General features: G+C 53.9%; 1 protein-coding gene across 2 annotated transcripts; it reads right to left on the reverse strand.

Moving 5' to 3' along the window:
• Window positions 1-560: 560 nt before the first annotated feature.
• RRM1 (ribonucleotide reductase catalytic subunit M1) lies at window positions 561-16,135 on the reverse strand. Of its 2 annotated transcripts, XM_088140357.1 has the most exons (20): window positions 15,904-16,135; window positions 15,206-15,294; window positions 14,500-14,677; window positions 13,306-13,406; window positions 12,668-12,727; window positions 11,324-11,363; window positions 10,207-10,369; window positions 9,593-9,734; window positions 9,331-9,414; window positions 8,918-9,079; window positions 7,662-7,741; window positions 6,721-6,922; window positions 6,005-6,154; window positions 5,084-5,305; window positions 3,961-4,037; window positions 3,660-3,795; window positions 3,246-3,341; window positions 2,021-2,209; window positions 1,231-1,443; window positions 561-849 (listed from the first exon to the last, which is right to left on the reverse strand). In XM_088140357.1, the coding sequence occupies exons 1-19, from the start codon at window positions 15,920-15,922 to the stop codon at window positions 1,264-1,266; spliced, it is 2,370 nt and encodes a 789-aa protein (XP_087996483.1). In that variant the 5' UTR covers window positions 15,923-16,135; the 3' UTR covers window positions 561-849; window positions 1,231-1,263. The 2 variants fall into 2 exon arrangements, with proteins under 2 accessions (XP_087996483.1, XP_087996482.1); XM_088140356.1 differs by having other exon boundaries at window positions 561-1,443.
• Between the last annotated feature and the right edge of the window lie 163 nt (window positions 16,136-16,298).

Consider the following 16,298-nt stretch of genomic DNA (forward strand, 5'->3'; position numbering starts at 1 on the left):
TTGGCAGAGGGCGGTTTGAACCCCTTCTCAGATATACCTTTGCATACATTTTGCATTGAGTGGCCAAATGCCCTCTTGTCTATTTTATTATGTACTGTGTTTTTATCTTACTTTTGTTTACACTGTTCTCCTGCTCAAGAATATTCTTTCAAGTAAGTTTTCTCTCATATCTGACAAATAGGATTTTGGAGATGTGTAAAACAGCAGGTCCTTCCCCAGAACCTTCTGGTGCTCCCTGGAAGCTTTGTTCTTCCCCCAGGACAGGCCAATCCAAGGGATGGCCTGTTCTTTGCTTCCAGAAGTCAATCTTCCATACAGGAAGTGGTCTGCGGTTCCATGCCGTCTAGCCCTAAAACCTGTTGCTTGCCATACGCACAATTTGAATCCTCAGACTCCTTAACAAAGTTGAAAGCAAACCCAAGATTGGACTCTAAAGCTCCACTGAACCCTCTGCACCAGATCATTTAGGACTTCTCCAAAAAGCTAATTCAAAATGCCCTGCCACCGAATTTATGCAAAGGTCTCAACGGAAGGTCCTTTAATCATCCAACATGTTGGACTCCAACTTTAGACTCAGTCTTTATTGATGCACCAGATAAGCATAAAGGATTCAAGTCTACATGCAGAGCACCTGAATACAATAAATAGTCAAAAAGGAAGCCAGAGTCGTCGTTAGAAAACTAAACAGTGAAGTCAAGAAGCATACTTTTGTTTAGTAAAAACAGCCCAGCCCAAGTGGCCCTGACAACACAGTGGGGATCTTCACCGAGCAAAGTTTTTACAGGCTTTATAACGAGGGAGGGAGAAATGGTTCTATCTGTCATCATTGAATCCTTCTCCAAAGATGGCCTATGGATGCACGGAAAGGACCAGGTTAGAAGGTGCAGCACAACATCAGACCGAGCACTTTCTCTCCAGAAGGAACGAGGCACCAGACGCGATTATCCAAGGAGCCCAATTCCCCGGCCTCAGCATGCCTGAACCTGCCTCCCTGCGCGTGTTTAGGAACAGCCTCTCTCGATCCCAGGGACAACCCAAGGCTGTTCGAGGGCCCTTACAGGTTCTGGCTGCAGCAGTTGCACCAGCTCCCCTCCCCCCAGCCCCCAGCCCCGGCTTGGCCATTTTCAAGGGCATTATTGCTACCCAATTTCCCACACGCTTCCAACCCCTCTCCCGTAAGCACAGCGCCACGGCCTCGCTGTGCTCCAAGGCAACCTAGGCCTCTCTAACCTAGCTGGGGGCAGCGGGCGGCCCAGCGGCTCCTTAGGATCCACACATCAGGCACTCGTCCCGGTTCTCCAAGGAGCACACCATGGCTGCCTTGTTCCTTTCCTTCTCCTCCTCCTGGGAGCTCTTCTCCTTCAGCTTCTCCTTGTTCAGGGTGAACTGAATGGGGTTGGCTGCTGGCCTGGTCCTCAGGTAGTACATCCCCGTCTTCAGGCCCTGCAGGAGGCAAACCCACGTCAGCCCCAGCCCAAGGCAGCAACTGCCGCCACCACACGAACCAGAGGAGAGAGATGCGGGGGCCCTGCTCAGGCGGGGTCCTAAAAGCCGACCCACGGCGCGGGGGAAAGGCAGGAGAGCTAAGCACCGGGCCTGCCCGCAGGGGACGTGCAGCTGTGGCCAAGCACGCGGGAGACACAAAGCACCGAAAGCGGAACAGCCGCAGCCCCTCTTTCAGGCTCCGCCTGGAGCTTCGTCAGCCTGCTCCACCACCGGGAGCCAGGGGCATCTGAAACGAGCTTCTGCCCTTTTCGTTTTCCAGCACCAGCGAAATGAAGGGGGCCACCGTCCCTGCCGGAGCCAGAGGGGCCTCTGGATTCAGAGGACAAGGATGCGCTCTGGTGGGCTGTGGGGAGGGGCGCAAGGGAGAAGGCAGCTCTGGCTCCCCTCTGGGGGGCGGGCCTTTCCGACTCCCCGCGGAAGGTGGGTGGGGTGCCTGTTCAAGGTGGGCCTCCCCCCACAGCACAAAGAGGAGAGTGGCCAGGAGGCTCCTGCTGCCCCGACCTTCCCCGCTCACCTGCTTCCAGCCGTAGAAGTGCATGCTGGTCAGCTTCCCGTAGTTGGGCTCCGCAATGTGGATGTTCAGAGACTGACTCTGGTCAATGAAAGCCCCCCGGTCGGCCGCCATCTTCAGGATGGTTTTCTGCGAGATCTCCCACACGGTCTTGTAGAGCTGCTTCAAGTCCTCGGGAATCTCCGGGATGTTCTGAAGGGCAGGAGGGCAGCAGAATGAGTCCCCGGGCGATTCAGAGCTGGCAGAAAGCCGGGCTCAGAGGAGAGGAGTATGAAATCTCGGCAGCCGCTCTGCAGACATTCAGGACCGGGAAGCCCAGGGCAAAAGGCACCTCCAGCCTGTGCGACTGAGGAGGGGCGCCCCCTTTTTAAAAGCCAGGCCCTGCACTGAAGAAGTTCAGGTGAGCCCCGATGCCGCACCTGGCCTTTAGCCCACCTTCTCCAGCCTTCTGCGTCACGCAATCATTTAGGAGACCCACAAGCCTGGATGGGAGGGCCAGTAAGCATGACTGAGGGCTGCTGCTGCCGCCACCTGTGATTCAGGAGCCGGAAAACAGCCCCTAACGTCGGCAGCCGTTGAGAGCTGATCCTCCGTGAACCCCTCCAGAACTGCGGGTAGTAAATTCTCCTGTTAACTCTGTGATGCGTGAATATTGCCTTCCGTGGCTCCCAAATCTTCTGTATCGTTTCAAGGGATGGTGCTGAGTTCCCACACGGGAGAAAGCAAGACTTGTTCTCAAGCATGTTTTCACAATCTCTGTCCTATCCGATCCCTTCTCCCGCTTCCTGCCAAGCTGGAGTGCCAACGAAAGTAATTACTGGTGGCTTATCTACCCCTTGACCGGACTGTTGCTGCAAGTTCTCCTGTCCATTCTCACCACCCCAACTGCTTCTCTTAAAGCTTCCTAACCATCCAGGTGGTGTTTCTAAAAAGAGAAAACACCATTCTTCTCAAACTCCTTAGGCAGTGTGCATTTTTTTATATTACATACAGCCCTGCGTTTTGCAACCTAAACATCTCTGGATGAGAGAAGGCCATTCAACAACAAGAGTTCAAGATTACATTTTAGGTGTAAGGGTGCAACTTCCTTGCATCATCTTGTATCACTTCCATGACACAACTCTGCACGAACTCAGCTGTGCCTCACAAGTAACATCGGGTGCACGACAGAAAAATTAACGGAGCCCTCTGACCAGAGAAAGGGCCCCGGACCACGTCCCAGACATACCTGGATGGAGCCACTGAAGGCAATGATCTGGTTTTTCATCTCCTCATTCCACAGGCCCCTCTCAGTCAGGTCTTTCAACAAGTGGGGGTTCACGATCTGCAACACCGAGACACCCGCAGTCACAGTATGCACCAGCCACTTCCTTTCAGCTAGCAACAACAGCCCATCTACGGTCCGCATCACTTTCCATTCCTACCTCACCGCACAAGGCCCTTCTTTATCGGAGGCGGTGATTTTCCACTATCCTCCATGCAGCAGCCCAGAGCTTCCAACCTCACTGTGGCCCCAATTACACGACACAGAGGCGGTGGCCCGTCCTTTATCCTATTTGCAGCCCAGGGCCCTCAGCACAGCTCTGACCCACCTTGGACCCAGTTCTCTGTTCATTCAAAGGAGCTCAGGGATGGCTCTTACCTGAAACTCCCCAGAGAGAACCCGGCGGGTGTAGATGTTGCTGGTGTAGGGCTCCACAGACTCATTGTTGCCCAAAATCTGAGCCGTGGAAGCTGTTGGCATCGGGGCCACGAGGAGGCTGTTCCTGACCCCGTACCTAGAACACACGGGCAAGAGGAAAGGGGGGCTGGCAGGGGCCCAGGAGGCTGCAGCAGCAGCACTTCTGCATTCCCAGGAAAGGGGCAGGAGCAGGTCCCCTCTGCGCTGGGCACCCATCCTCTGCCACAGGCAGGGGGCGGGGGGATTAGGGTCTTCTACTCACTGTGCGATTTTTGCCTTCAAAGCACTCCAGTCCCAAAGGTCCGTGGGAGTCACATTCCACATGTCGTACTGAAGGATCTGCAGGAGGGAAGGCAGCGCCTTTCACATCGGGCCAACCCAGCTCCTGGCTTGCCAAGGTCACCTGCCTGCTCTCCCGGGAAGCCCCGCCACAGAGCAGGGGCCTGCAGAGCGCAGAGGGCCTTGATCCAAGCCCTCTGGCCAAGGGCTGGCACTTGCCCACGGTTGCTAAGGGGCGGCTGCCTGTCCACCTGACTTTACCTAGATTCTCCTGATTTGAAAAGATAAACGGGAAGCTGTTTGGCTGTGACCTCTTCCTTTTCGAGAACACCTTCAAGCCCCACTTAGGCCTCGCAGGCATTCTCAGAAGAACAAAGCGGCAGATGGGTTGGCGGGGCACCCTGGGGCAGGGGAGAGGGCAGGCGGAGAGAATCTTCACCGGCTCTCCTCCTCGGGAATGGCTGCGCCTCTTCTGCACACAGGCAGGCCTCTCCCCATGGCCGCCGTTTTGCGACGGCTCGCTGCAGCCCGTCACTGGGCCAGAACGGGAGCTGTTCTTCCCTGGCCTGGTTCCCAGCGCTGCAGAGGCTTCCCACATTATTATAAGGGGAGGCGTGAGCATTCTCTGCACAAGCATGAGGAAGAGAAGGACCTTTCAAATGTATCTCCCGAGCATAACGAGTTGCAAACAGGTTTTATCCTCAGCCCGCAGGATCAACACGGCTGCGAGTTTCCAGCTACCAACGTTTGAACCGGACTTTTTAAAATCATGCCAAAATATTTCAGCATAAAAAGAGATCTTGCATTTGCGTGTAAGTAGTTACAAAGAATCTTGTTTACAGAAAAACTGACGGAAACCATCAATTAGAACAAAAACACGCTATGTCATTTCTGAATAAAGGTTTCTCGAAAACTGAATTCTGTGTCCAAAGGTCACAGATGCAGCCTTGAATATCGCGCGTCAAGCGACAGCCAAAGCGACGGATGCTTCCTTTTGGGGGACTACAGGGGGAAGGCTATTGGCTTTAAGCAGCCTCCTCCAGGCTCAGGTGGCCGGTCCGGTGCTGGCAGACCACGGCCCCATCCAAAGCCATTCTTCCACTTACTCCTCTGCTGACCGGGCTGCCCTCGTAGGTGTCGTACGGCCCGTGTCTTTGGGCGAGCTCGCAACTGGCCTCCAGGGCCGCGTAGTAGATGGTCTCAAAGATCTGCTGGTTGAGCAGCTGGGCCTCGGGACTCTCGAAGGGGAACCTCATGAGGATGAAGGCGTCAGCCAGACCTTGCACCCCAATGCCAATGGGGCGATGGCGCATGTTCGAGTTCTCGGCCTGGAGGCGTTGGAGGAAAGAAAGGAAGGAGGGTCAGGGGGGGCTAAAGGTACACCCCGCCTTTTCTGAGAGTTCTAGAAGGTGTCGTGTGGATCTCCATTTCATCCCGAGGGGGTTTCCGCAGGTGAGGGTGGACTGGCACCTGGTTCCCCTGCTTCTAGACCGCGCTTGCAACATGGCCCCCCTGCTGGCAGGCCCATCCTCCAACATCCAGAGAACACCGTCACCCTCCTGCTCCTGGGCCCAACAAGCTGAGCTGACCATTGGCCACCCCAGACCCCCAGGTTTAAGAGCCTTGGATGCGCCAGGAGATCTCTGGGCCCCTGGCTTTCTCCAGAGCTCAATCAGGGTTCAGAACTCTCTGGAGAGCAGGGAGTTGGTCCCATTCTAGTGTGGGATCCAAGGAGAAGAGCTTTATCCGCAGCATTGTCTCAGTCCACGCTTACAAGGGAAGGAAAGGGGACAGATCTACAACAGAACAATTAACAGCATCCTAAAAGTGTGCTATTGTGAAGAAAAAGCATACAGATTTGTTACTCCAGAAGCATTGGGATAAGCTGCATTTTCAGCACAAGAGACTCCTGAACAATCACACATTCCAAAGTCTTGTTGAAACCTTTCCTTTCCAGCCATCATGCCCCCTGCTAGCCTTACCCTCCATGTCTCAGCCAGGGTGCCAACTCGCTGCCCCTCACATACCTCCACCACTGGGTAGTGGTTGATGTCGATTATCTTGTTCAGGTTCCGGACAATGACTCTGGTGACCTCGGCCAGCTTCTTGAAATCGTACGTGTGCTCTGGCGTGACGTACATGTTCAGGGCTATGGAGGCCAAGTTGCAGACTGCAACCTGGAAGGCGCAAGGGAAGAACTGCTCTTACCAGCAGGCAAAGTAACATGAGCCACCTGCCAGAAGACCTGCCTCCCCTTGAGCACACCCCACCCCACCAGAAGCTGCTCCCTTGAGCCTCCCACAATCCCCGATTCCGAGCTTGGGCCCAGGCAGGGGGATTCTAGTGATCCACCATACTTCGTTTATTCCCCATAATGGGAGTCCGTTGTTCCTAACTTCTTTTTCAAATGATTTGGTGAACGACCAGCTCCCCAAAGAATTTAAAGAACTGTGGGAAGAGGAGGGGAGTATCAAAATCTACATTTTCTCCCTATCTTGCTTCTTCGTTCCTCAAAGCAAGGCTTTCCTGTTCACAGCTCCTGAGCCCAAACCAAAGTTCTTGACCAGGCAATGAATCAGGGAGGTGCCTTTTATTGACACAAGAGTGCCCAAAGACTCTTTTCTGGGTGCCTGAACCCCCCTCTGCCTTTGGCTGAAAGACATGGAGAGCGGCTGATGGTCCCCAATATGGGAGGGGAGGGGAGGGGAGGGGCAGTTCCCTGGAGCCCCAGCAGGTGACCCACCTCATCCTTGCTGGTGAACTCCACAATTTCGGTGCACAGGTTGCTACACTTGATGGTTCCGAGGTTCTGCTGATTGCTCTTCCGGTTGCAAGAATCCTTATAAAGCATGTACGGCGTTCCCGTCTCCGTCTGCGACTCAATGATGGCGTACCACAGCTGCTGAGCCTTCACCACTTTGCGGACGCGCCCTTGCTTCTCATAGCTAGAGGGAAAAGCCGTGGATTTCAGCCCACAGACGACGCACACAACTTGTTACTGGGGAGGTAGGTCCCTCTCCAGGAAAGGGCACACACGAGACCACGCGTGCCAAACTGGATGAGTCAGTGGGGTGGCATCCAGCCCCTCTCCTGCTGCTTTCCAGGCCCAGTTCAAGCACTGGTAAGACGCGAGAGGCCTGATGAGTGCGCCTGGCTACTTACGGACTTAGCTGGTTTTAATTTATGTACTTTTACTCCACCATTGCCAAGTAACTCTCAGCAGCTTATACAGAATGCAAAAAAGTTAAAGTATCGACTGGCCTCCCCAACAGCCCCTTCCGCACTCTATGCCCTCCAGCTCCACACCTCAGGGTTACACCTTCCCAACCCTCCCCCAGCTGGGGGCACCAGTTCCCCACAAAAAGCATCCATATTCCAACCAAACCCACCAGCCGGGCACCTCAACCACCTCCAACATACACATGACTACAGTTCCGGCAAGCCCTCCAACTCAACATAATGCAGATCCTCAGCCCCCAAGCGCCTTCTCCCTAGCACCACCACAGCCCAGGATTTTGCTCCTTCCGTGCCCCTCCCACCCTGCTGGAGGGAGCCCCTTGGGAGCCACCAGAGGACAGAGGGGCCTAGCCGTATTTCTTTTCTGACGCAAACACGTTCCAAAGCGCCCTGGAAAAACGCTGCCAGTTCCATTCTGCACGTCCCAGCCCAGCTGGTGATTCCTACCTCTCGTAGAGCCTCTCGAAATCTTCTCCCCAGACCTCATCAAGACCTGGGCATTCGTTTGGACACATCAGGGACCAGTCCTGTTGAAGGAGGGGGGAAGGTTAGCTCTGGTGGGCTCGAGCCCCCACCCAGAAGAAAGAGACTCCCCCAAAGGCAGCTGAGGCCTTCCTGCTGCACCCAAAAGGCTCCTGCCCTCAAGGAAGCCAAAGGATGGAGGATCCACACCCGGCTTTGGTTCTTCAAAAGCATCACTGGAGGGGAGGCTCAGAAGAACACACCGAGTGTTCTGTTCCACTTTTCCCCCATACGGAATAGGATAATTTGCTCCCCTACAGGTCAGGGAAGCACCGGTCTCCTTAGGAGTAAGCCCAGCCTAACACCAGGGTAGCTCCTGGCAGATCCGGTAGGCTGAAGCAGCCAGGCTGAGGAGGGCGCTGCATTTCAAGAGGGAATCGAAGGAGGTGGCTGGGCGCAGCTGGGAAAAGGGTTCTGCTCAGCTGGCCCCTTTCCACAGAACCATCAGGCCATCGGCCTCCCCGGGCCCTTCCGGAGCCCTGCCGTGAGGACAGCCCATTTTCCTCTGCCTGCTTCCAGCACAAACTTCAAAGGAACGCCTGCTAGAGAAGCAAGCTGTCATCTTTGAGCAGAAGTTGATGAGCAGAATTTGCCAGCTGGCACTGGACGCCACTCTCTGAACCAAGACAACACCAAAACCTGTTTCTGGCATGCACTTGCTTCATTTTGGTCTGGGGAGGACGGAAGCATCAGCAGGGAGGGTGCGCCTTGGCCAGCCAGAGAGCTTCAAGGCACCTTTTCTGAGTTGTCCTCTGGGAACCTTTGCACCTACACCTGGGGCGGCTCCTGCCTGTAGCAACTGGGGGCTTTAAAGGATTCCTCAGTCAACATGAGGGCCTCAGGAGCTCTTTTAAAAGCAGGCCTGCCACTTCCTAGCGCTCTAGTCTATGCGTTTGCTAATGGGTATCCTCTTTTAGGCCCAGGGTTGGGTTACATTTCACTTCTGCAAGCCACAAAATGTGTTAATAAAAACCTTAAATGTTAAGTTCTTGAAAAACAGAGCAACATACACTTCTGATCAGTCCAGGATTAGCCCACAAGAATAAGTGTAACACTCTCTAGGCCTCCAATATTGGGAGAGCAATTTTGCTCTGCGGCAAGGTTTCATGCCACAGTGAGGCTATTCCCAGCTCTTCAGGTGTCCTGCCAAGTGTCTGAGAGATCAGCCGCGTTCCCTGTACCTGGTTGGTCTCCACACGTTTCATAAAGAGATCTGGGATCCAGAGAGCATAGAAAAGGTCCCGAGCCCTCTGCTCCTCCTTCCCAGTGTTTTTCTTCAAGTCGAGAAACTCAAAGACATCAAAGTGCCATGGTTCCAGGTAGATGGCAAAGGCTCCAGGTCTCTGTCAGAAACATGCAATCACAGTGAAGACCACTATTAAATTCCTCCAGGCCAAATTCCACGTTGACTGTATTTCTGAGCCCTCTTTCCAAACCTTCAAGTCTGCCAGCCTTCCAACAATATGGGAGAGTGCTGAGGATGGGGGACCCCTTCATCACTGGCCAGAGACAAGCCCTCCCTTTAAACTGTGTTGGAGAAGATCCTGGGAAATCCACAGGTCTCTACCAGCAGCCTTGGAAGAATGCCTCCTACCTTGTTCCCCCCCTGGTCCACGTAGCGAGCCGTGTTGTTGTAGACTCTCAGCATTGGGACCAACCCATTGGAGTTCCCATTTGTCTGAAAAATAGAGAGATTTGAGACAGTGAACTAGACCCACTGAGGCACAGGCCTACGTGGCTCCTTAGCAAGAGAAAAAGACTCTCCATCTCCATGACGGAGTCTGTTTTCAGTTGCAGTTTCCACCCTTATTCCACAGCATGCAGGAATCCAACTGGGCGGCCAACAGCAGACGCACCCCAGCAATGTAGCTCCCAGTGGCTCGGATGCAGCTCACAGCAACTCCAATTCCACCGGCAGACTTCGAGATGAGCGCACAGTGCTTCAGGGTGTCGTAGATCCCTTCAATGCTGTCGTCCTTCATGCACAGCAGAAAACAGCTGAATGGAAAGAAGGGGAGACTTGCAGGCTCCAATACAAGGCAGCCCCCAAAACCCCACAGAAGACAACCTGAACCCTTGAATTTTTTTCTACCAAGATGGCGGTGCTTCCAAACCACAATCTAACAACTTCAGTAATAGGGACACAGTTTATTTTCCCAATTCAGGCCTTTCCCAATCAGACTAACTTTACTTTGGTAAATTTCCCAAGGCCACAATTACAAGCAAACGTTGCCCATTACAAGTGGCTGCAGCAGGCTCCAAGGCAACCACCGAGAAACTCCTCCGTCCTTTCTCCGCTGCTGCCCTCGAGATGCTGAAATCAGACTGATTCCCAAGTCCAGCTGTGGAGAATTAAGGGAGCTACTGTCTCACGCACCTGAAGAGCAGATGGTGGGGAGGCCCTAAGCCAGAAGCAGCTCCCCTCCCCTCCCCTCCCCTCCGCACAGCTCAGCCAGCCGCCCACCCTTACCTGGAGAGCTGAGGGCGGTTGGTCCCAGCGTTGAAGAGCGTAGGAGAGGCGTGGGTGAACCATTTCTCGGAAAGAAGGTTGTAGGTTTCAATGGCTGCCTCAATGTCGCTCTTGTGGATTCCCACAGACACCCTCATCAGCATGTGCTGGGGACGTTCAGCCACTGCGAGGCAGAAAGGCACAGAAGGGAGAGCGCGTCACCACACTCAAGGGGAGCAGCAAGACGTTCTTGGGAAGGAGCCCTCGTATGCGTAGGACAAGGAGACCTCACGTATTTGGCTGGGTGGGAGAGAGACCTGTCCCCACACTTATTTCACCTGATCTGGGTGTCTTCGAGGTGCATAGATAAGAAAGTTGATGGCAAAACTGCTTCAAGGATGCAAAAGGGGAAAAAAAATCCCCTATCAATAAAAACCCATTTTAGGAGACATTTTAGTCCAACGTTGGCCTACGTTTGAGTTGCTCAGAGGAGCCCCGAAAGAGAATGTGCTTCCAGGAGGACAACAGTATTGCTCCTTGGAAGAGTCTGAGGCTAGACCAGGGAATAAGGAAGCAAATGTTCACGCGAGTCAACCCTCTGCTTGTGGAGGGTCCTTAAATGGCCTCTTGCCCCTGCCTAAATTACCCCTTTGGGAAAGACCCAGTATTATCAATATAAAACATTCATCCACCAGGTTTTATCATTGGAGGAGAGTTGTGTTAATTGATGGTGGCAAAATTTCAGGAGCCTGGTAGCATCTTTTTCAAATTTTATTAAAAGGCAGAAAATTTCGTGAACTGCGGTTCACTTCATCAAATGCATACAATGGTTAACTGACGTAGGATTTAAACTGGGGTAAAGGAGGGGGAAGTAAGGGGGAAAGGCTGGCTGGTTATGAAGGTTCCATGTGAGACAGGTACCTTATCAATTCACAATTTTGGTGTGTTAGAAGCCCACCGCGTTTGTTGAGACCTTCTGAGATGGCCTGAAACTTTTTGAGAAATATGAGTTCAACCATTTCTCACTTGATTATCTTGCTTTTCTAGAACAGTCATTTTAAAGTCTGTTAGTCGAAAACCCTCATTTTTTGGCCAGGTTTTATTAAAAGTTTAAAAAAATTAAGAACATCGTACAAACCTTTAGAATTGATTTTCAGAAGATAGGAGCGCTCCAGAGTCTTACAGAAGATAAAAAAGCATAACGTCATCAGGGGACAATAAAATAATACAACCATGTATCACTGACAACCAATCTTTAAATCTATTGCCAGCACCCAAATGCACTTGCTGTAACTGCCCCTCTTCCCCCCATGGCCTGGAGCCAGCAGAGACCCCAGCAGGATGAGGCACCCAACAGCCCCTGAGCTTCTCCACTGTGCAGAAGAGGCCCTTTCCAGCTGCATTTCCTCAACCATCCCAAAGAAACCTTCCCAGAAGCAAAACAAGGCTTGCAAATCCTTGTTTTTTTAGCAAGGATAGGTGACTGCTGTATATTTGATTACGTGAACTGCCCAGTTTTGCTACTTGGGTGGTACACCAACAATTGTGATAAATTAAGTAACTGGGACCATCAGCCTCAACTCCACTGTCCTTAGCAAGAGGCCATTTCAGACCTATCAAGAATTATCAGCCCCTCCAGCTGTGCAAGGAAGGAAGGCAGGCAGGCAGACAGGCTGGCTGGCTCGGTCAAGGAAGCTGGCAGGAGGAGATTGGATTCCCCCCCCCCCCCCGCCGCTGCCCTCAGCCCAGCCATCATGCAGATTTGAGGGGTTATTCCCAAAGATAATTCAGCCCCTCCTGCCCTGAATCAAGCAACCTCTCTGCCCTTCTTCCACCAAGCACGCTGCGCTCATGCAAGCCTTGACACACAGCCAGAACGTGCCAGGAAACACGCAGCTTCCTTGGCAGACACGGGCATCAGAAGAATTCCCGCCTTACGGGTTGGCTGAGGGTGTGATGGGGAAGATGATGCCGGAGAAGGCACAAAGCTGGAAACTAGCTGAAGCTGGTAGTCCCGACTTACCATTCTTGACCATTCATAGAAATGACAAAGACACCCTGCCTTATTTACTGCCTGCCAAACCAAAGACGCCTGAGTAGGGACATTCGGGTACATAAAGAGAAGCTACAGGAAAGATGGTCATGAAAGCTTTTCCCTGGCCACAGAAACTAGGACCGGAAGTAATGGGTCCAAGTTGCAGCTCCCTAGGTATCCCTTAAATACAAGGAAGAGCTTCCTGATGGTAACATCTGCAAGAACAGAAGGGTCTCCCTACAGAGGTTGTGGGTTCTCCACCTCTGGAGGTTTTGAAGAAGAGGGTGAAGAGAAGAGGATCCCTTCTCATGGAGGGTTTAAATGGTCTTCCTGCACGTCGCACAGATGGTCCTTATGTTCCCCTCTACTCCAACATTTCTACAAACTACCTTCTCTCAAGTCTTAACCGCAGCTGCTGCCTTCAGAGAGAGATCAGCTCTTCCTTACCTTAAAGCCAAAGTAATTGTAAGCAAAATCCCGATCGTAAATTATCGCAGAGTTTAGTCGCTGGAAAAAGAAACAGGACATCAGATTCAGCTTCGAGAGGAGACCTCGTCCAGCATGAGCCCAGATATGCAGCTCTCTTGTTCCTAAGTACGCTGGAATTCAAATATTCGGTTTTGGGGGATCTAATCTGACGTCAGGGAGAGTTCTCAGTAGCAAACTGCTTTTGATCATCTCTTAATCACAGAATGCTTCCTGGCCTTGATGATCTGTGCCATGACACTTCGAGCACTGCCAATTCTATGTGAGCAACTGAAAAGATTCATTGCTGTAGGGAACAGAGACCCAGTGCAGTTCAGGCCCAGACGCAAGTCTTTGTGAAAAGACCACCGAGTTGTGCTCACAACCCTAAATACAGAGGAAATACCAGAATCACAAAAAGGATGCAGGTGACGCTGCAATTCGTGATGGCCGCACTGCCAACTGGCAGCCTTGCACACCTCCCCACAAAGGCACACTTGCACTAACCCAAAAAGACCAAGGTAACATTCCAGTCCATACCATCTCAAGACTATATTCCCCCAGCACCAGAACCTTTTACTCCATCTGCTGAAAAGATGCTTTATTCAATCAGCACGTACATCTTTGTTGGCCTGTACAATGTCGAGTGTTTCTTTGGAGATCATCGGAGAATGCCTGCCATTGTGGGGATTCACGTAGTTGTAGAGGTCTTCCATCACATCTACAAAGCAACAAAGGCAGGATAGAGCATGACTACAGATAACACGGTCATATTAACCGTGGGAGAAGTAGCACACATCTACATGGCAGTCAAGATGTAGAGGATCAATCTTCTACTCATCCATCTTTCTGTTCAGAGCCCACCAGCATTCAGATTAATTTGCTTCTCCCCAAACAGTATAACCAGAATTATTCAGAGCTATATCAGCCTGAGGCCATCAAGGAGCTAGAACAATTTTCCTCTGACTTCTTTTGTACTGGAAGTTCAACAAGGAAGCCTTCTCAGTGGTCACCCCAGACAGGCTACAAAAGCCCACCTGGTCCCTTACGTTTCGGCAGGCAGGGAAGACTATTGTATTCCAGACTACTTTTTATGAACTTGGTGTCTCTTAAGAACATCTTAAACCACCCTATTAACCTTTGCATTGCTCTTTGTTTTATCGTGTGCTTATATTTTTAGCCTTGTTTCTGACAGTACCCTTATTGCAGAAAGAGAAGGAAAAAACATGGTAATAAGTTAAACAAATACGTATAGGACCATTTGGGGTTCTTTAGAAAAAAATGAAGGAACATCTTGCAATCCCAAGGTGGTCTAGGCTGACAACCTTCCCAATAAATCCCTTTACGTGCAGGGCAGGATTCAGTCCAAGGCTACATATCTGAAAAGAGTTCTTCGGCCCTTTTGTATCAGAGTCTGAATACAGAAAGAAGGAAGTTCTGCATTTACAAAAGGGCTATTTCATGTTTCCCAGCAAATACCAAGCGTTCCGAAGACCCAGCGTGCTTCATCTTCTTGGCCTTATCATGGCCATCTGACAGAAAGGGAAAAAGGAAGGGGCCAAGTTTCTTAAAACCACTGATGAGTTTACACATAAGCAACCTTTGAATCGGGGGCCCTGGACTCACAACAACCATAACAGAACACTTTCATTCAGCAGCGCATCTTTCCAAATCGTTCGCCAAACCAGTGCTTTCGCACACACCACCAATCCAGAACGTCTTTTAGTCAGATTAACGGTATTACCGTTCGCCTATCAGCCTCCTGTATGCCCCCAACTCTCCCTGCAGAGCAAAGGTCGTCCCGCCACACTCACCACTGAAGACCTTCTTTGTTTCTTTGTGCAGGTTGGAGACAGCGATTCTCGCGGCTAGAATGGCGTAGTCGGGGTACTTGGTTGTGAGAGTGGCTGCGGTCTCTGCAGCCAGCGTGTCCAGTTCTACGGTTGTTACCCCGCTGTAGAGACCCTGGATCACCTTCATGGTGATTTGAGCCTAGCCAAAAGAAAAGAGCACCCGATGACCCCTCTTGTTCTTGGCAAAGCGCTTTCCCGAAGCGTATCGTCTCTACAGCCTACAAAATCTGCCTCTTGCAGCCCTCCTGAAACATCGTACAGAAGAAGATTTCAGGAAGAACCACGTTTCTTTGGATAAATCACAACGGAGCGGCTGCACGCGACGCACTTAAGCCGGCGGTTCTCCACCTCGGCCGCTTTAAAATAAGACGGGTGGGCTTCGGCTCCCAGCATGGCTGGCTGGGGAGTTCCGGGAGCCGAAGCCCACCCGTCTTAAAGCGGCCAAGGCGGGGAAACACTGGTCTGAAAGAAGGAACGATCAGACGGCCTTCTCTCTGCGTGATTAACGCCAGATTTCCCAGCCCGGGGAGCCTCTTCCAGGTTACTTTATCCCTGCTCTTCGCCGTCCCTAGCGGGAGTCCCGCTCCAGCGTTCTTACGGCGGCCTCTTCACGCAGCGAGGGACCCGCGAATGGGGCCCCGAGTCGGGGGAGCCGAAAGCAACTTACGGGGTCCACGAAGTCCAGGTTGAGGCCGTAGCAGAGCTTCTGGATGCGGGAGGTGATCTTGTCGAACATGACGCGCTCGTGGCGGCCATCTGCGGGAGAAGGGCCTGAGGTCAAGGGGGGAGGGGGCCCGGCCGGACGCCCCGCTTGCCCTTCAGGGCCCGGGCCTCGCAGGCAGGCGGAGGGGGGGAGGACGGGCGCCGGGCCGCGCGGGCCCTCCCGGACCAGCAGGCCCGGGGACCCAGGGGCCCCTTTCGAGGGCCTCCCGCGCGGGAAGTCTGGCCCCGCGCGCCCCTCTTCCAGGCGCCCCGGGGCTGCGGCGAGCGGGAGACGGAGCCCCGCAATCCGGGGGCGCAGCCTGGCGCGGCGCGGAGGGGAAGGAGCCCCCAGGGCTGGCCCGGCGGGGCCCTCCGGGGCCCGGCTCCTCGGCAGGGCTTCCCCGAGGGCCCGGCCCGGCCCACCTCGCAGGGCTGGCGCCCCCTCCCGCGCCTTCGGGGCACCAGGGGAGGGGCCCCGCCGCCCCCCGCGGCTGGGACGGGGAGGCCGGCGCCCCCACCCAGGGGCCCGCGGGGGGACAAGGCTCGGGGACCACAAAGCCCATCGCCCTCCAGGACGCGAGGGGGGCGGCGGCTCCCGCCCGCCGCCGGGGACGACGGACGGACGGACGGGAGCCGGAGTCCGTGGGGGCCCGGGCTGCCCACCTCGCTTGACGACGTGCATGGCGCCCGGCCCGGACGAAGAGCTCCGCCGCTGCCACTGCCGCTGCCGCTTCTGCTCTCGCCCGCCAGACGCCTAGCGCCTTTCCCGCCAGACGCCGCGGCCCCGCCCTCCGCGACGCCGCCGGCGCCATCTTGCCCGTGGGCCCCGCCGCCGAACAGCCGCGCTCGCCATGGACAAAGATGGCGGCGGCGGCGGCCGGGCCCCGCCCTCCGCAAGTCGCGCGTGCGCAGCGCCGGCTGGAAGCCGCGTCGAGCCCGGCGGGAAAGGCGGGAAAGAGGCGCCGCTCCAGAGCGCTGCGTTGCGCGTCTGCCCCGACAGCGCCCCCTGCAGGGCACTCCCAGCAGCGCCCCCGACGGGCCAAGGCGGCCAAGGCGGC

Source organism: Python bivittatus, unplaced genomic scaffold, assembly GCF_059951505.1.
Source record: "Python bivittatus isolate LINGU-HERP-01145 unplaced genomic scaffold, Pbiv_v1 ctg000340_np1212, whole genome shotgun sequence".
Classification (NCBI taxonomy): Eukaryota; Metazoa; Chordata; class Lepidosauria; order Squamata; family Pythonidae; genus Python; species Python bivittatus.